This window comes from Erpetoichthys calabaricus, chromosome 9, assembly GCF_900747795.2.
Source record: "Erpetoichthys calabaricus chromosome 9, fErpCal1.3, whole genome shotgun sequence".
NCBI classification, from domain to species: domain Eukaryota; kingdom Metazoa; phylum Chordata; class Cladistia; order Polypteriformes; family Polypteridae; genus Erpetoichthys; species Erpetoichthys calabaricus.
Window position 1 is genome coordinate 123,546,535 of NC_041402.2, and position 21,655 is coordinate 123,568,189.

The 21,655-nt window shown below is 34.8% G+C and overlaps 1 protein-coding gene across 2 annotated transcripts in view; it reads left to right on the plus strand.

The window, feature by feature from the left end:
* The window catches only part of zfpm1 (zinc finger protein, FOG family member 1), a 283,508-nt gene that overhangs the window by 213,271 nt on the left and 48,582 nt on the right, over positions 1 to 21,655 (plus strand). For both annotated transcript variants that reach the window (XM_028810118.2, XM_028810120.2), the window contains exon 4: positions 17,715 to 17,848. In XM_028810118.2, the coding sequence (XP_028665951.1) occupies positions 17,715 to 17,848 (134 nt within the window). The remainder of the gene's footprint in view (positions 1 to 17,714; positions 17,849 to 21,655) is intronic.

The following is a 21,655-nucleotide window of genomic DNA, read 5'->3' on the forward strand; positions in this document are numbered from 1 at the left end:
ATTTCCCTTTATTTGAGGATATAGCCATGTGGTCCACTAATATATAAGCATAATTAATTATTATTATAATTATTATTGTCTTCTCTGGAAGAAAAGAGAAAATGCTTACATTTTCCATTTATAGACCTAACATCTTTTGGTGTTCCTTTTTATTTCATACTTTTATTATGGAGCTGATGATCAAACTTGTTTTGATTGTTCGTTTGTTTTGGTGGCAATCTATTTCCTGTTTTTTTGTAATATTCTAATGTTGTTTAGTTGAGTTTTGTTTTTTAACCAAATTGCATAAACGTTGTTCTTGTGCAAACTAATCTTATATGTACAGCAGACATAATGATGAATTAAAATTTGAAGGATGTTATAAATGCTTTAATTATTTTCATAAATAAATAGATTCTTATGACAAATTGATTATGTATGTATATATGCTTGCATGTTATCTAACTCAAATTACAAATCACAGGTGAACAACGTTATTGTTTCCATATTCCTATTAGTGGAGCATAAGCAGGTTAATTGATTTACTTGGGGTTACACAACAAGTCATGGGAGTAGACTGGTAAAACAGACAGTAACATGCTCTTAGAATATTGTTATATTATACCTGAATTAGCCCAGCATATTGAACGTAAGGAGCTCTGCTGCTTGTTTTATTTTTACTGTGGCTTAATGGTCTTAGAAGCTGAATGTAGAAAGCTTGCAGCCTCGTATCTTGCTTGTTTGGCCCTGACAGAAACATTTAGCCTACATGTATGTTTGAGAGGGAAAAAAAAACATTAAAATGTGTTGCATAGATTAAGGAACAGGGTAACTGGGACCTATATATTTAACTGTTTGTATTCTGTTTCTGGTTTGTAGTGTCAGTATGGATCTTTGTATATCTGTGTCATATTCGGTGTATAATATGTAAATTGCTTTTGGTTTAGCAAAAATGGCAGTTGAGTAGAGCCTCCAAATCTTCCCTGCCATTTACTAAACCATCAAGAACTGCACACCTGTGCACTTTAGCTGATGCTGTCATATGTTTAATAGTATTTTTGAAGTACAGCACTATTTTATCAGCTGCTTTTCTTCGATAGGTTCTGCCCTATTATGATCTATACTGCCATCTGCTGATCTACCTTTAAATTTTATGATTTTTTTTTTTTTTAACTTTTATTCTTGCTTAGCTATACAGTACTGCATTTTTTGTCAGGGATGGCAGTACCCTTTATTGTTAGTAATCCTTTATATTTAAAATACTAAATGCATTTAGATACATTCCACTTACAATACATTAAACTATTTTGTATAAGTTTGATTTGTCAACCATGCTACACCTAAACTAATATTTCCAATCATGTAATCTTGTTTCCTCCATCTCATCCTCTCCTTTTCTCACAGCATTAGTCTACCATAGTGCAGCCTAATGTTAGTTTACATGACTTTGTTTTCCTTTGAGTTGAGTTCTGAATTTGTATGCATATACATAGACTTTTTTACATATACTGTATATATTTTTTTGACATCTTTAGAGTCACTTGTTCTGTATACACCCTGAACTTTGCAAGTAGCTGGTTTCCTGATAGTGATGAGCGAACATTGCCGAGTTCGCTTCACTGTGAGTTCCCTGACATCACAGAAATATTTGTAATATTTGCCAAACTTGGTGTACTGCATTAAAATCAATGGAGTCAGACTAACTGAACTAGATTTGATTGGATTATAATGGTGTAGTCATCTATAAAGTGTCCCTGAGAGCTTGGGAAATGTCTGCTAAATATACTGGACCGATTCTTGTGGTCAAAAAGGTGACTTGAGCTGTGCAGCAGCAGTGCCAACCATTGCACCATCGTGCCTCTGTGAGATCAAAGAAGAAAGAATGCAGTTTGAGTCCACAGCAGCAACATTCACAAAGCAGGAGCACACTGTAAACAGGGCACCATTTCATTCTTAGAGATATAACAACTGTGAGTAATATTTGCAACTTTCCAAAAATGAGCACAAGCAATGCAAGTCTTTTTTATTTGACATGACATCATTGAATGAGGTAGGTCTTGTGGAAGTCTAATAGCACATGTGCATTTGAAGTAGGAAGTGCGAGCCCAGGTAGTACTTCTTTTATGCAATATTCTAGCAGTCTTGCTGATAGTGAAAGAAAAGACTACTATGGTGTTAAAAGCTCAACATTTTTTAATTTATCTGCTGTGAACATGTAATCAGCATTACATGGAATGGTGGCAGGAAAAGGGTAAATCCTTCATGTGATTTTATGTAACTTTAGAGTGGCAAACACAAAATGATTTTACTGTTCATCTCTGTGTCTGACATACATACACACTTGGTGTCCTTTTATTTACATGATGAAAATGAATGTTGCAAATTTAAATTGTGTTATTCTTACTTAGATTCATATTTCTATTTCTCGTGCAAAAATCAGGGATTGGAAAGCCACAATAAATGCAATTTGGAGGTATCTCACAGAGACAGATTCCTGCTTGTAACTCAACATCTTAATATCTTCTACAGCTCTGTGATGGCCAGTGCCGGTTTCTATGATATGATGTGCTGGGTAGGTAACATCACTTCAAGAGAGGCCCTCAGAATCAACAAGCTAAATAGAAAGACACGCTTATTTAAAAGATGCACTCTGGTCCCTCTGGAGGTAGTAGCAAAGGAGAGAATTAAAATACAACTTAGTGCCATTATGAACAATGCTGCACATCCTCTTTTTGACACACTAACACTTGGTACTTTCAGCCAACTAAATACATATTCAGCAGAAGTGTGTCAGGAAACGCTGCTTTATACCAACAACAATACTTCTGCATAATTCCTCACTGTGACAGCCAAGTCAGAAGTTTTCTTTAATTTTTAAATTTTCTTCCCTTTTAGTCATTCTTGTGTGTGTTCAGACCATAGTGTATGTGTACAGTATATATATTTATTTATTTATCTGTCCCGGGGAAACTTGTCTTTATAAAAAAGCACTTTAAATAAATAAATACATAAAGGTCTATCTGTCTATCATCTCACTTAAGTACAACAGCCTTCTTGTTTTCCTATTTCTCTACTTATGTTGTACATTCAGGATTGGCATGGCGTTTGACATTTAGCTGCACATCGGTGTTGTGACAAGGAAATTTAATGTATGGAATGGTTTGCTTGTTTAAAACCAGTAATATTTCTATAATTCTTCTTTCAATTTTTTAAATGTGAAATAATGACTTTCTTTTGTAATATATGTAAAATATACATATATACATACATAGACAGACATACAGTATAGTTTTGTTCCACTCTTCCTCTCTGTTCCTAATAAGTAATATGACTTAATGCTGTCATGTTACTGCAGTGCGGTTATTTCAGTGTGTTACTGCAATATTTCTAATCGCTTTATAATGTGCAGTGCATAGTTTTCTATTTTTTCTAAATGCTGATATTATATCAGCATTCTGGCACAACAATTTTGTCTTTTTCTGGTATGATCTTCACCTTTTTTATGTGTCTTTTCATGGCTGCAGCCATCTTGCTTATAGGTGCTATGCCCATTGCTGGTCATAGAGAACACTGGAAGCTGTCTATCATCACACTGTGCCTACCTAAAATGGCAGCACCCAGCAGTATGCAATTGACCATTGGACTAAAGAAACAAAAGCAAACTTAGTGTGAGAGATGGACTGAAAAAACAGAATCAGTCTTAGTGTGAAAGATGGATTGAAGAATTCTAGTTAGTTTTAGGATCTTTGCAATAATGATTTTGACTATGATTTTCTGTTTTTGGGTTTTGATGGTTTCATTATTTCAAGTCATGGCCAGTTTCCAGAATATGATTTGCTGCCTCCGGAAACATTTTTTCCATCTTCTAGCTTTTCCTGCCTCAGTTATAACCCTGAAAACCCTGAGCATATGTTTTCTCCAAAGTGTTGTATTCATGTATATCCATTTTGAATAGTGTTTCTTCACACTTTTTTTGTTATTTTCATCATTAAAAAATGGAAGTATTAACTGCCTTTAAGATTTTCAGGTTTTTATCATGCACTAAACATCAGAATCACAGCCACAATATAAAGTAGGTATTTACAGTGAGTTTTGTGCATACAAGGCTGTTGCTTTTGATATCTTTTGCTTTATAAGAACTACACAAAAACTGTAGAAGTATTTCCAGGTTCTCGGCTTCTAAACTGAACACTTCTCCTTTATTTTGCCTTCATTTAATTTTGTTGGGAAGTTCATTTTATCTGAAGAGGCATGTTTTCCTCTGGTGGGGATTGATACACAGAAGATAGATGAGTGTTTTGACATGAAGAGTGTTAGACAAACAGCCTTATCTCAGCAAGTCTGTATCTTGACCCCCAAATGATCATAAGCTGTTAACATGGGTGGATGGATATGCAAAAGGACCATTAGGACACACTTTTTAACTTTTTTTCTTGTATTAATATAATCTTTTCCTTAATATGTATAAAGATAAATCTGATTCCAATATTGGTGTTATAATTAAATAAATGGTGAGTGACTTACCATATACATTTTTTGATTTGAAACATTTGCCTTTAGTACATGAAAAAATATTTGTATGTGCATATACATACTGTATATGTATATGTATGTGTGTATGTATGTATGTGTATATCATATACACAGTATAATATATAACCTTTTATCCTAAGTGGAGTTAAAAAAAAAAAAAAAAGGAAAAATTTGTCTTTTTTGTCTTGGTTGTCATTTTTCTTCCCTTTTTAAGGCAGCTTTGTATAATTTTTTTAATGACATTTATAGAGGATTAGAGTCGCATTGTTTGTTTAGCTTTCTGCACAGCTTTAGAGTACAAGAACATGTTTTTGGCAGTAATGCATCACACAAAATATTTGCAATCCTCATTTATTATCATGTAGCATTACACGGTATGATTTTCATTCACTAAAGTCTTTCCGGCAGCTTTGTGATTTTTTTTTTCTTTCATTCAGTTGGAGAAAATTTTAATTGATCTTTTGCTTAAGCCAGTCAGCATATTAGTTTAATGGTGTTTGTAGAGAAGGAAAGTTCATACGCCTTAACAAATGATTAGACAGTTTTTTTTCCAGTTGGTCTCTTCAGAGCAGAGGTCTTGTCCAGGGTTTTGTTTTGATTGGTAAAGATGTCTGATTGGTTGATTGATGATACTAAATTGCCCCCAGTATAAGTGCATGTATCCTAAGATCCACTGAAGCCATTTTCATGGTTGATTATTGCCTTTCTCCCCTTCACTCTACAGTTGGATTAAGTGGATTTAGAAGATGGATTGATGGACATTTAAAACACTAATGGCCATGCTTAAAAGCACAATGGCTGCAAAAGAAATTCAGCACTCACATTATATTTAATAAAATATTTTCTAGCATCAAAGAAACAACAAGCTAGAAGGAATCCTTTCATGTGTATTCATGATTTACCATTTCTCAGTTAAAACTAAGCTAATAATTATGAAACTTTGCAGGTACTGGCTGCATTTCCAGAGCAGTGTTAGCATTTTCTTGATTTAGGTCTCGTACCCTTGATGATGTGTTGTCCGCAACACTTTTGTACCAACACTTTGAAACAGTAAACAGGGAAAGCCAAAGAGGGTATTACTTACACCACATCTAGTTAGCCAACCCTGTTTGTATTAACAAGAACAGTGTATAACTCTTCCTGGATCACTTGCCCTGCTGCTGAATTCTTAAGTCAGGTCAGTCCAGTGAAAACTCCTTTATCTTCTTTTTTTTTTTTTCTTCCAGTGAACAATTATCCTTTGATTTCTGAAGTTCCACTTGAAATTGCCATCTCCCTAATGTCGACCTCGCTCATCTGTAGTTATGTTAATGATGAATGTGAACTGTGAACCCTTGACATGAACATGATATAGTGTGTCAACGATTGTTCAATCACATTAGATTAAAAAAACCTAAAAGAATACTAATTCGCTGTCAATAAATGTGGGAATGTCCTGGATACAGAGAGTTGTGTCCCTGGAAAAGTCTGAAAGCAACTAATTATAGGGCAGTCTCAGGTCACCTGCTTGCCAAAAGATCAAGGACATACATCTCACATTCATCTCATTTACAGTAGCTGGCACCCTTCACTTGGGAAATGTAGGTAGTCACACAGAAATTAAACAAACCAGTTTTTAATGAATGTTGACACACATTGACACCAGGCATGTTATACAAATAAAAAACATTTATTTTCTTGCTTATTTTGCATCAGGCTGCATCTTACACTAGTGGTACCTGTTATTCCTGTACACCATTTACCCAAAAAACAAAAATGATTACCATGGCTGTTCTGATGCACATCCTTTCAGAGGGGCAACACATTCCCTGTTGTCCAAGGTTGTGGTTGTGGAGGGCTGATGGCCCTTGCAGTACTTGATGATCCAGGAGTCACACCAACTATTGTATATATACGTAGTCATGGATCTAAAACTATTAACAAGTTGCATGCATTTTATATACTGAGCAATACATTATTGGAAGTCCCTGCTAGCACTTAACATGTAAAAACTATGGGACTCAGCAAAGTGGATGGATGTCCAGACTACCTCTTTGCTGTCTGCCAACAACTATATATACTTATTTAATGGAATTAGTATGAGGGAAACATACAGCATACAATACAGTTGTCCTTTTTGAATGTTTTTTTGAGGTCATGTTAAAACATTATGGCACAACTGGCCCTCTAAATGATAATATGAATGTTTCCCTCATTGATTTTATTACTCAATTAATCCAATATACAGTCATGGATGGCTGGTGCTCATCCCAACAGCATTAGGTATAGGGCCGGGAAAATACCCCTAGACTTGATGCCTGCTCATTACAGAACAAACTCATGTGTATACTCACACTGGGCCAGTTTAGAGTTCCCATTCAAACTTCCTTACATGTTTAGGTTGTTCAACAAATTATAGAATACACAGATTGAAAATCAAAGTAGGCACTGTGACAGAAGCCATGCTAACTCCAAGGAGTTAGTGACTGCACCAAAACTGAACTCAGTCTTGTAGAGTTGTAAGGCAGCAGTGTTAACCACTTTAAATAAATCAATATTACATATGTTTATATTAACCCTTTTTTCTGACGTTACACACAACAGATTGGGGTGCTTCACGTGGCAATTCTTCTCTGCCTTTTACTGGGACTTCCCATTTTTCTTATTTTTCTGAGTTGCTTCCAAATTAAAATCTTTTCTGCTTGTTCCAGTATTGCTCTTAAGGAAGGTTACCACATGATAAGTGATATCACAATTTAAAAAGAGTAATAACTTTCTTTATATAATGAAGTCTGTGGTGTATACATGAAATACATCAGTTGTTTTAGACCATTCAAGTCTAAATTAATTTGTGTTTGACTTATGTTTATATACTATTCATTTGAGCAGGACGCATTCTCTATCTAATTTTTAGCTCTTAATTAAGCTGTCCATTATCAAAACCACTTAATCCAGTTCAGAGATAAGGGGGGCAGAGTATGTTCTAGAAGCATCAGGCAAATGGTAAAAATAAACCTAGCTGGGATCACTTATGTCTAAATTGGATATCTGATGCATTTTCATGACTGATTAAGTCTGTTTTATATATTTTGTTATTAGCCTGCTTTGTAACCCATAGCCTTTACTTTACTGTTAAAGGTTTGCATTTCAGTAGTTTATTTAACCACACTTTTTCCCTTACTTTGTTACAGTATTCCCCTCTCCCAAACATGGCCCAATATTTTTTTCTATTTATTTAGCAGTAAAAGAGCTCAACTTTTTGTTGTGAAAATGTTAACTGCTCAAAAGTAATATATTTTTATCATGTAGGTTTGGATTTATCTTTTAAATCAAGTCATTTATTTTCTAGTTAAGAAGCTCTGATATGCCATGATTGTCTGGTTCACTATCAGATTTCATTTTCTGTTGAATCAATGATATTCTTATTGTAGTTTTCTCTTTTGATTGGGATGGTGGAAATAATCAGTTTGTGAAGGGAAATGAATATGTGACTAATCTAGTTTTTCAAATTTAATGTGTTAATTATGATGGCTATTGAGTGTAAAGTTACTGTAGAGCCGAATCCAAAAACAAGACTGCAGATATTACATTTTTGAGGACTTACAGTTTGAGGCAGCATTGAGAAAGAATATATTAAGTCAAAGATAAAGAAAATTAAGGTTTATTCTTAATATACAGTACATGGGTATAGATTAGCACCTGTTAATAATATTGTGTGTTTTCACTAGTTTCATTTGACTAAAGTTGCCACTATCTCTTGACAAACATTGTTATGGATGAAAATAAATTGCTTTCTATTGATACAAAATCTCTTGATAGTGGTATTCTAACCTTTGAAGATTGTACTGTATAAGCAACATTAATCACTGTCCCTAAACATTGGGAAGAATTTGTGGTGGTAGAGTTCATTCATCTTTGTATCTACACTGTGCCAATGTCTTTTAAAGAGGTAAGAAAAGATCTCCGTGGATGTGTTTTTTCCCCTTAAGTGACAATTGCACAAGTCTCAATGCTCTTTGAAATGTTCACAGAATTGGATCAAATAAATACTGTATCTGCATATTATATTGTGTTATGCTGTAATGCTATAAGGTTGCTGTTTTTTAACTGTTCTTTCTTGACTAAGTTTTAAATAAAAACTATTGGTTTTTATGTTTATGTATTAATGATGATCATATAAGGAATGGAGTTTTGAAGCAGATTGTGCTTTGTGATCTTTGACACTATATAAATCCATTTTACTCATGAGTCTAAGATTTTTTTATGCCCTCTAAATATGGCTTGTTTGAATCATTGTATCAAATTAGCTTTGAAATGAAACCGTTACTGCTTCAGGAAAATTTGACCTTACCAGCATTCCAGTGATCACAGGAGTAAAATATAAAAGGATCTTACACTGCTACTATGAATGTTTTAATCCTTGCAAATAATTTGGGATTTGCTTTTCCAAGTAGTGATTACCATTTTTTCTGCATTACTGGGTAGATATTGCCATTTTCCCTCAATTGATGGATGGTTCCTTTGCCACTGAGTCTGCTGAAATCTCTAGTTCATGCTGTGTGCATTGTAGCAGGTTGATTAATAACTCCAAACACTGTAATATTTCTCTGCTTGTTAGAATTACTCTTCTCTGGAATTAGCCACATAAGCTCCACCTTATAATTTACACTCTGATATTGCTGGCAGCTTTGTGGACTTTTTGGAGTTCACGTGAAACAAATAACAAGTTGTTTTTAATTATTTGCAAAATCTGTAGAACAGAATAAACAATTGCTGTTTCTTCTGGTTAAAATATAATGTGGCTTTCTATGTATCCTGCCCAGGAAATGTTCCTGTTCTTTTAACAGCCCCTTTACGCCATTCATTTTCTGCATAGACTTTGCATGTTCTCTCCATTTTGTCTGGAGGCCTGGTTATCTGATATGAGCAAGTGCAAAAGTATTCCCAGCAATAGACTGGCAGGTCTTCTTTCTATTGTTCATTTACTCTAATAGTGTGTAGGTGTTCCCATTTAACTAATATGTTTTCTATTAATTTAGTATAACTTCTCATACACTCCACTTAACAAAGCCTTACTATTAGTCAATTCAGTTGGTTATCCTGTGTCTTTTTAAAATATGCTTCACTATGCATTAAAGTTTTATGTTTTGTAGTTATGAATCATGTGTGCTGATTTCCTTTCCTAAAATGGAAACTGGAGCAAATAGTGCTATAAAAAGTTAAATTGTGTTGTAAGAACTCTATCTTTTAAGTCTTAGGCTGAGATCATTTCTTGAAGACCTAATCCAGGTGTTTGGAATCCTTCCAAATTAAAGATAAAGTGAATCTAGCAAATTTAATTCTGCTGAATATCAGCATGACTTCAACATTAACTGTGGAACTGTAGAAACTGAAGGCATGTGAATCTGATACAGAAAACAATGAAAACAATTCTTCATGCAGTAGAATTCTGGGAAAAGACTGTCCACTCAACAGTCTGTTACATCACTCGTCCTTCTCTTTCCAGTAAAAAAGCAAGTTGAAATAAAAATACTATTATTAATTATTGTAATTCATATGGGATGGAGTGGTTCAATTTTGCGCAATGATTTGTAAACTATTTAATATACATAATCCTGGGCATATGACGGGATCCATCTTGGATGGGTCACCAGTCCATTTCAGGGAACACTTACAGTTGCACTTGTTAAATATTCTGAGACGGTTTTCCACAGTGCTATAAGCAATGAGCTACAACTTCAAGACTTCATAGCCACATATTTCCTTTTATTTCTAAGCAAAGAATTTTTTTTTTTTATATTTTACATTTTAGAATAACTAACCCTTGGTCTTTTGAAAAATTTTAAGCAGATCTTCAACACCATAAAATTAGCTATCTACTGTTATATGGTTGTAATTGACTTTAAGATGTTCTTGTCATTAATTCTTTTTTGTTTTTTTAATGTACACTGGTGCTCTACATTAGGGTCCAGCCACTGTGTTCACTTTTATATTGATAATGACTCATCTACAAATAATACTTACTAACTGCACCCTTCAGTACAGAAGAGAGCATATTTAGTTAATGCCTGTGTTTCATAAAATTTCTTTTATTTGATCCATTTTTAGTATGCATTGTCCTTGAATGTGAGCAGCACAACATCTGATGAAATGTGAAAGCTTAATTTACATTTTTGCCTGCCAAGTGTAAGGTTCTGACACACAGTTAACATCATATAAGTCACTGTGCTGTCTGCAGTGTGTTGATGCTACGTTTTAAAACCCTGGTTACTAAGAACCCAACAAACAAAATGTCTACACTCTCCAGAGACGCGGAGTTGTTATCAGTTGCTTGGAAGAGCTCTTAAAATTCCTTGTCTGCTGCAATCAAGGAGGGTCATTTTTTTAAAGAAAAACTAAATAAATCTTTCTGGTTTTTAGTTTTCTCATTAAGGGGGAAAATTAGCTAGAAGTACGACTTTAAAAGTGCCAGTTAATTCAGCTTGTAAGTGGAGAGAAGCATAGAGAAGGGAAGCGGATGGCTTTGTCCTATGTACAATTATTATTTAAAAGACGATTTATATAACAATATCAGTGTTCAAAATAAAGTCAAGTCTGTGTAGGAAAGTCTGAGACAAAATATTTGCCTTTTTTCATTATAGGTATATTCACAAAACACAACTTCTCACACACATTTCAATTAGACATAACATTCTGTAACATTCTTGAACCATTTCAGCTTTGTGGTGGGACAAAGTCTTTCTTGGCAGTGACCAAACAGATACAGGCCCAGTTCATTGCTGGTCCTACTAGTACTCACAGGGTGGCAATTCAGAGCTAGCTATTAATAGACCTGCACACCTTTTGGGATGTGGAAATTCGACTGGAGTATGCAGAGGAAATTCCTTGTAGATGGGGAAAAAATCACAAACAATAAACAGACAACAGTGGGACATGGGATTTGAATATACCATACTGGATCATTCAGGTAACAGCACTGATCTCTAAACAAGTTTCTTTTTATTTTGATGTGAATAATTAATTAACATTTGACCAAAACATAAGTTTTTAGTTTATTCATTTTAAATGCCATATGTTAATATTTATCCATCCATTATCGAACCATTCACATTTGTTGGATCAGTAAAAATTCAGCAGGAAGGTAAAAGGAAATTAAATTATATGATATGTAAAGAAAGTTACCCCAACTATCCACAAGACCCACTGCATTGTATACTCAAGGACAGTGGTTTTCAGCCTATTTGGTATCTCATCACACATTTTCTTGTTTAAGTGTCTTCATGACCCACCTTGGTGGGGTTGGGGCATCCTTCTTGCCAAACTGAGTGTGATTGCCAGAGAGATTGACACCCATGGTAAATCGAGCATGATTATGAGAGCGGAGAGATGTCCACCTTGGTGAATAAAGCAGAAAGTGGATCAAGTGCAATCATTGGAGCCTTGAGCCACTTCACAACCCACTGCCAATATAAATTATACCAACTCACAACCCACTGGTTGAGAAACACTGCTTTAGAACCAAGCATAAAAATATTAAGGAACATTTATGTTGGGTAGAATGCCCAGAGGGGACAGGGGGTCTTTTGGCATTTTTTTTTCTTTCAGTCTGCTCCAGCCATCTAACCTTTCATCATACTCATCTTCAGAGACTTAAAAAACTACACTATATATAAGGACTCTACCTTTCTACTAATTATGTATCTATTTTGTGTGTGTGTTATTTTTTATATTCTTCATTCATTATTCTTATCTAATTTTAATTTGTTTTTCTTTTCTTATAACTATTTTTTTGACATCTTGTAAAGATCTGTGAATGAATATGTAATATACAAGTAAACAATCTTATTACACTAGACCAGATAATCATTCTCATGTTCAATCCTGGGCCTGCCTGTAGCTGTTGGTTTTAGTTTCTACCAGTTTCACAATTGGTCGAACATTTTTACCTTTAATTGATCTCATTAGCTGATCTGTTTATTTCTTCTAGTATTTTGCTTTCAGAAAAGTTAGTGTTAGAATTACATTTTGAAGAAATTAAGAATTATTTGTATTTTTTGCTAAATCTTTAGATGCTTAGAATTTTTTCTGTTGAGTTTGTTGTCTTAAATGAATCCAAATACTGTCAAATAATGACAAGCATAGCCGACACCAGGGTAATTAACACTGAATAGTAAAGAGCAGCTATTTTAGTGTTACCTATCTGTGTACTTATTTATTAACTTATAGCATAAATGACCAAAAACGTAAAAAGAACAATGTACAAAAAAACAAAAAAGAATTCTTATGCATCTATATTCCCACTTCATTCATTTAAAAATATACTATTACCAGCTTACCATTTTAGGAGTAATGCAAACAACACAAAATGGGGAGAAACTGCTTGCTCAGTTAACAGAGGAGTCCAATTAAAAGAAAAAAAAATGGATAGGATGGAAACTTGAAGCCACAGGAGGCCTCCAGGACTAAACTAGAGAACCACCCAATTAGAAAGTAGATTATAATTAATATTCAGTATGTCTATGCAAAGTACAGTATGTTTGGCAACACCAGCATTAGGAGATAACAGTCAGACAATCACAGTGACCTGGCTATTCATGACACACACCACTTGGGAGTAAAAATGTTTTTAAAACCTACAGGCCAGAAAGTTAAAGGGGAATAGCTGGAAGGCTTTACTATGTTTTACATGAATATTCTCTTGTCTTTTCCCAGTTGTGTCAAAGAGCATTTCTTTTCAGAATGACCTCTGAGGTGTATAACAGTGCTATCTTTAAAATATGCATTTGTAGTGGTGAGAGTGACATACTGTGGTATCCAGATTGTCCACATTTTATGTAACATGTGTTTAATGTGTAAAGTCAGAATATCAAAGTGTGCATTAAAATGTTGAACTGTTTATAATTTATGTGTAGCACATCATTTTTTAGTTGTACATTCTCGTCACCTGTTTATTTCCTTGTCTATTTCTATTATCTTATCTTTAAGGTTTTCTGTACTGCTTATATTTACTACTTTCTGGGAAATTTAAATATTGTATGATTCTTTTGAAGTGTGTAATTGTAAATTAGTTTCTAAAGTGCCTATTATTTAAAGCAGATGTCAGTTATGATGGATAAATACAGTGACTGTGCCAAATGGATATGGGCTGTTAGCACAGTTGTTAAAAATATTCTGTTATCAGCTGAGGTCTTTTCATTGAGATTAATAGGACGGTCCTTAACAGAAATATTTACATGAAATGCCAAAGGAGACCTTCATGAAAATGATCTACAGTTAATTTAAGACTTTAAAAAACTGAGAGTGAACATTTTCTTGATATAAAAAGGATTGATTTGGGGTGAATCTAAAATAAATTATGGCTATTTTGTCTACACTGTTCATGAATATATGGTATAAATCATCCCTCTAGCCATCCATCCATTATAGACAAGCATATAGTAAAATAAATAGATGGAAGGAGCACAAGCAGATTCATTTATTCACTGAGGTTTGTACATTGAGTCAGTGGTGGAAATTGAACTGAGAGTCTTATGATTTACAGTCAAATTCCTTAACCTGAATGATGAGTGAAATTTCAGATGTCTAACACGTTCAAACAATTAAGTAAAGCACTTATTCACAGTACACACAATCCTGCACAGTGTAAAAAGGTTGTATTCTACATGGTTACCTTCTAGCCCAGATTTGTAGCAGCCAGTAAGATTATACTGATGGGGTCTGTGCTAAAATTCAAACCCCTGTGATTCATAATTAGATGCCCCTCCATCACAGCACATCCAGTCTTTCCAATTCTTTACATTTTGAATTAAAACAAGTATACCCCACATGGAAAGCACTTCAAACTGAGAGAAACATCCCAAGCAAAATTGCAAAGTTTATCTAATTTTAACTTCAGATGACTACAACCTCATGATGAACAATCAGTAAACAAAACAGAAAGGTTAAGCAAACATCAAGCCATAAAGTCCAGTGTGTAAGGAGGTTCTTGAGAACAGAAGCTTTTCCAAGAACTCCTGCTTTGCATGTAAATTACACAGCCAATACATATAATTTTCAGCAAATAATGTCATAAATCATTTTCACAATAATGAAGAGAAAGAGAATGAAGGGAGTTTTACATGAAGAAAAAGACTGCAAACTTAGCCAAATAAATACATATGTGTTTGTTGGATAAAATGTTTTCATAGAAGAAGATTGCTTGGGAAATACAGATTTTGTAGACTGAAGCAGACAAAGCATATCTTATGATGTGTGGTAAGTTTAAAAATTCAGTCTTTTATTTAGGAACTGTAATAAAAGAAATATTTGTATGCACTTACCCATTTCTTTTTGCATCTCTTTCACTTTTACTAGCACTCACCCTGGTTTTCTATGTTGCAAGTAATGTTTTATTGGCATATTGGCCCTACAGCACCCAATATTTTGTATGCCTCAGTCTTCCTCTTAAAGTGATAAGTAAGCTAAAGCTGGTGGTACATTCCACAGCTTCTCGTTAGAAAAGATGTCAAACGTAAATGATTGCAGTGGCTGATCTTATTGCCTTGAGGATATAAGGTTACAGAACCAGATTTGCCAGGGATGACAAGTTTCATGATTCCATGTACACTTTTCAGCACACTTCAGCATTTCCAAAGTATTGTGAGCTTGCCACTTTCCAACAGCCAATAGTGTGCCTATAGTGCTGGTGCCTGTACAAAGGCTTTTAAGGTATAAGTTTAATAACAACAATTGCGTTATTTTCCTTTCTTAACTTAGTGTGACAAACATGAAACATAAGAAACACAAGCCTCTTTTCTGTTTGCATGGACAAAAACACTGAAGTTCTTTCTTCCCTAGGAAGGATTCTATGCATTGTATGCATCCAGTTGAGTGCTCATTGATTGTCCACCCTCGCACATACACAAGCTCATCCTTACAACTTATGTCAAAATCAAACCTGTTTGATTTAGTTGCAGCGAGTAAGAGACTGGCTTGACTAAGTAGCTGGGGATGTTAAACTACATGACCTGTGGTCAGAGGAGTGAATCACATCTTCCACCCCACTGACTGAGAAAATTGCTGGAAAGTTGTGTGACAGGGCTTTAGCTTACTGGGAGCTCTGAACCAATGCAATGTGAGTAAGAGAGCTAGTGTCTTGCTAGGAAATGGCACCCCATCCGAGGCTGGTGCCTACCTCCACAAAGACTTCTTCACCCTACAGCTCAATGATAAAAGATTTGAGCACCAAAGAAGTAAGGATGAATGGATGAATAATATTTTGTGCCATTGACTTTTCATAAAAACAAATGTGAATAGTTTCAGATTGTTACGAAATTAATGTGAGCCCCTTATTCAGGGCAAATAACCTAAATGTCAGAAAATTTGTTTTATGATAGAAGTTTGTCATTATGGTAAAGATTATTAAATTGTTTTCAGACCTTAATTGCTTTTGATTGTTTTGTTTTAAATTTAATATGTTGTGTTTTTCTGAACTAAAATGCAAAATGGTATAATTTCTATATCTGTGTGGTTAATTTAAATATTTTACCCACTTTAAAGGTTCTGACAGCAATACAGATGACCACATAATCTACCTTTGATAATGGATCACACGTTCTTTTATCACTTAAAAATATTTGCATTCATTGTAAAACAATTGTTTTACTTTTTTTTGCCCAAGATCTGAAAATATACAATCTGTTCATAGTTATACATATGGTTTACAATGGCTTGTTCTCTACCCAGTGGCAATTTAATACTAAACCTTGCTGGATGATTCCTATGTGCCATGGTGGTAGGGTGTGTTGCAGTGGATACTTTCTTCAGATTTTTCACCTTTACACTTTTTCTGAAGGTTTCATATAGTCCCAGTGAGCTTTCTTCCCACATTCCAAAGACATGCTTGAAAGGCTAATTAGACATTCTGAATTAGCCTGATGTGCAGTGAGTTACTGTGGATGTGTGAGTGAGTCAATAAATGTGCCATGCCACCCTCATCCAGGGTTTGTTTCTGCTTTGCTCTCATAGCTGCCAGTTTAGGCTTTGGCTATAACCAATCATAAAAATTGTAGGAAAGGTTTTTAGTTTATGTATGGAAGAACGGATGGAGAATGGGTAAATTAATTAATGATTTTTTGACTATGTGGAATTTTACGGCAAGTATTTACTGTCCATCACAGTGGGTACATGGACAACAATTCTTCTTCTTCTTCTTCTTCTTCTTCTTCTTCTTCTTCTTCTTCTTTTTTCAGCTGTTCCCGTTAGGGGTTGCCACAGCAGATCATCTTTTTCCATATCTTTCTGTCCTCTACATCTTGCTCTGTCACACCCACCACTTGCATGTCCTCTCTCAACACATCTGTAAAACTCCTTTTAGGCCTTCCTCTTTACCTGTTTCCTAGCAGCTCTATCTTTATCTGTCTTTCTTTATCTATTTTTATCTCTATCTCCCAATATACTCAGTATCTCTCCACTGCACATGTCCAAACCAGCGCAATCTTGCCTCTCTGACTTTGTCTCCCAACTGTCCAACTTGCACTGACCTTCTAATGTACTCATTTCTAATAATGTTGGTACATTTTTTCTTCTTGAATCTGTGGACATCTGCTGCATCAGTGTGCCTTGTTTATTTCACATATATGAAGGAGGTCATTGAGGGGAAAACAAGTGACACATATGTTGAAATTTGTTAGAATTATAATTTATATATGGCAGTGCAGTGCATAGATCTGTTGCCACATAGCTCTGGAGTCCAGTCACTGTCTGCATGGAGTTTTGCTCAATTTTCCTATGTCTATGTGAATTTTTCTCCATAATCTGTATTTTAGTATTACTGTGGGTTTAAAGCTGGTCCTATATGAATGTGAGTGTTGCCTGCAATGGACTGCCTTATTTCTGATGGTGCTGGGAAAGTCCTTGAAAGGGTTAATTTATCAGTAGATATATGATTTATATTTTGCATGAATAAGAGGATCACTGTGTAGCTTAATTTTGTTAGGTTTTTGGTCTAAAGAACCTTTAGTTACTTTTGGATTTCTGTGGTTCAATTGAAATGCTTTAAAGCTACTGCATAGTATTTTTGTCTTTTTTCACTTTGGGCCCAAAGTATTGAAACCGAACAAAATATTCCTAGTTTTAAGAATAAGTAAAGGATGAAGCTACAGTAATCATTTGTCTCTATAAACACTTCATAAACCGTGAAATGGTGGCTGCATCTTTAAAAAAAAAATCCTTTCCTTTTTCAGGTGAATTGGAGTTGTGTATCAGTGAAGGCAAGATGAAAGTCCGAGCCAGACAGAGTATTATGCCAGAAACCTCTTGGGGACCATACAAAGGGAAGATTGAGGTTGAATCCATGGTACTGGATGGAGTAGCAGAGGTACAGCAAGCCAAAAACTTAACTTTCTGGCAGATTTCTCATCCAGAAAAAGAAATGTTAAATTCTTGATTTTATTCCACTCTCATTTTCCATATAACTGCAAAGACTTTCATGATTTTAAGAATTGTAATTTTTGTGTTAATGTTTGTTTGTAGCATACCTGTTCTACTTAATATGATGCTGTTAATGTGTATAATATTAATATAGAATTGGGCATCTAGGGAAGCACTCTGAGGTAGTCTGCTGCAAAGGGCAATAGATATAGTAAGAAGAAACTACTAAAATGAGCAGAAAGAGAGGTTTCTGTGTTCATAGAATGCAGAAAGCAAGTCAGTTGCTTCATTAGCATGTGGCTTGTTGAAATAAACCTCACTAAATGAAGGGATAATTCTTTTTTATCTCTATGTGCAAAATTACAAACAAAACAGAATATCTGATCTAACATTACTTACTGCAGGTTTAGTAATTCAAACTGTTTCCCGAGTGACTTAATTTAGTCTACCGATCGCAGCAATTCAACGTTTAATTACTGTGTACTATTTTAACTGCTTTTTGATCCATTTTCACCAACTAGGTATTGAGTCCCTGTGGCCTAGAACTTGATAATCTGGGTTGAAAATGAAGGATGGATACATTTTTATTGCTAGACTACTAAACAATTATTTCAGTATATAGTTCCTTATCAAATCTTCAGGTGGTTGGGAGCTTTTCTTGCCTATATTGTGTTTCATGTCTTTAGAGAAGCACTCCATCAGATCAGAGACCATCATACTTTTTACACATCTCAACTGGGCACCAGTTGCCAGCAATGATCCCAAAAATCAGACTGGCCTATCAGAGATGTGCTCTCCTTTTCTGGAAAAAAAAATCTCCTCCAAGTCCACAGACACCTTCAAGTTTATCTGAGGTTAGCTGACTTCCATGTTTACCCTATGTACATTTTTGTTATTATACTGTATATTCACAATAACACATCATTTCAGTCATTTGATTTTTTTTTTTTTTTACATCTATATACTCCATGCGTGTTTCTCTTTGTCCAAGTCCTCTAACACAGTGGTACTTAATTAAATAAAGTCCACCATTTGTTCATCCTTGCTTTTGTATTGTTTGATGGCATTACATGCCAGGCCATATTTTATGATGTTTCTCAATTTGTAATGGAAATATGTGTACTACTTGTCTATAGCAGTGTCTCAGTAAATGACTTACATACTGGTCAGTTAAAAATAAGTAATCAGTTTTGACTCTTGATTACTGATCATGCAAGTACTACACAATGATTCATAAAATAAATATGAATAAATAATCCATTATGAATAAAGGATGCAACACAAAAAATTCCTTTATACTGAGTGCACCAAGTTGGTTTCAGAAGTGGTGTCGGGAAAGTTGCTAGGTGTCCATTTTTTAATGTGTCGCATTTTTCCATTTTTTCAGTGTGTTGCCTGAGCATTTGGATACTTTCACCTGCTATTTATTTTCCACAACCCAAGCAAGTATCATGCATCATACTATGCTTGAGCTGTCACTTTGAGAATGTACATAATTAGGTCTAGTAACAGAAGAGTGACATCTTTCAAAGCACATTCTTGTCCTTGATGAAACTTATATCATTACAATATTCTGAATATTTTAAAAAGTACAGGACCATATTGGATTTTTGAATACTTTGTTTTTGCTCTTTCCCCTATTATAGACCTAGCAAGATGATTGGAGCAGTGCACTTCCAACTGGCCACTTAATAAAGCCAGTAATAAACATTTTTTTCAGTTACCTTCCCTAAGGCCATATCATATTACACTGGTTTTCCAGTGATTTTCAGTCATAAACCTTTGTTTACATAATCTTAGGGAGACAGAAGCAGTCAGCACTGCACTCAACAACTCACTCCCAACTAGTCTGTGACTTGCTCTACTAAAATGTGGCTTTAGTCACAGGGCAGACTCTGTGTGCACGAGAGCTGACAACCAATGATTGCTCACCCAAAAGTTCTATTTATAGAATATAGTGATGAGGAATGAAATAAGGAACATGTGTGCTCTAAACCTCAGAAACAGAAGAGAGGATTGTCTTTCTGATGTCTCATGTTTTACTTACTAAAACAGAATGGAAAAAAAGAAAAAGGAGCCAAGATTTCAGCTGAGTTCTCCATACCTGTTAACCTGTTAACTCTTCTTACAGCGCCGGCTCCATCAGGCAGTTTGTTAAAAAAAAAAAAAAAGTGTCAAGCGCATCTGTGCTGAAAGATCAGGTCTCAGTAGGTAAATGTAACGAGAGCAGTGATTTTCAGTCATGTAAATTGACATGGTCCAGTGATGAGAACAGGGACTGTAGTTAGCTTATCTTTCATACCCCACAGCTAGAGGTCAAGTAAGGTGGCATCACCTTTACTCCTTGAATGATCTACCTTGAACCTACAGTACACCCCCCCTCCCAAAAGATTGTTTATTTTCACTATACGATATTAGCTGATAAATTCACCAGCACAGATATTGGTACAGTATCAATACCTATACTCAACTAAACAGAATTCTGTGTAAACTAAAATACAGTAACAGTGTGCGTGTGCAAAGATTGTGCTTAAAGTCATTATCATTGTCATCACTGTTGTAACCGCTATCTGCCGGGTTTTATCCAGTTTGGCTGGTTGCCTATCAAATGTTTTTCCTCCCCTCTCTGCAGTCCTGGGCATCCTTAGAGACCATTTCCTCTCATGGCAAAAGAGACAAAAATTATATTGTGCTACCTTCACACAATTATCAAGAGCAATTTTTGCACCTTCCCAGTACTTAAGATGAGCACTCTACAAATTTTGCTCTGTGCTCTGCTTTATTTTGGACTTCAATAAAATAATTTTATGAAAAGCAATTTTAATGTATACCTTGTACCTATACATTATACAGTATCATGCCTTCTCAAGAATGTAACATGAAAAGTGTATTAAAAAATAAATTTATTATACCATCTTCTTTTAATAATGACTTCCCTTTTTTGCTCATTTCAGCTTTTTATTCATCTCTAGTACAGTATATGAAGTTTACATTTTTTTTTATTAGGGAGTAAGAGTGACACCTAAAATATAAAAGTACGTGGATAAAAGTTGGCATTGTGGTGGTAAGCCACAGCTGTCATAGTTGTGATTATGGATGTAAAAATTAATGTATCCAGATGTAGCAGTGTAAGGAACATCTCACTAAGCTCTATGTATTCTATACCAGTCATTTCACCTTCTGAATTTGTCATAATTTTTCTCTTTTTCAGATTATCACTAATATTCATTATGTTAAACTAATTTGATTTTGACTTCACATGCATGTTATTGCTTAATGTGCTTTAAAATCCCAATGGGGTCTCTTTAATGGGTGTACTGGTGCAAAGTATCACTGGCATGAGGCAAAGGTACTGGCCAATTTATTAGCAGCTCTCACATACAAGAATGGATGAAACTTTTTTGTCTTTTGGCAGTGATGAATGTAGATGCCTCATCCTGATCACTGTATCATTGTGAAACATATTTTTGCTAAGCTTTTAACAGACCATTACACTCCCACTGTTTTTCTGGAATTCCTAAACTGAAGATATCAGCAGCTGCAGATTAAAATGTGCAAATTGACATAAATACCTCTTCATCTGTTATTAAGTGCAGGAAAATGTTCCAAAAATGCTGTCTTTATTTCCTTAGGAGACAGCTTCTCTATCTGCTTAAAATTCAGTCCCTGATTAACCCTTATCTCCCCCGATTTGTGTTTATCTCCCTCTGGCGCCATCCTTCTGGACACGAAGTCCGGAATGATTGATTTCTGG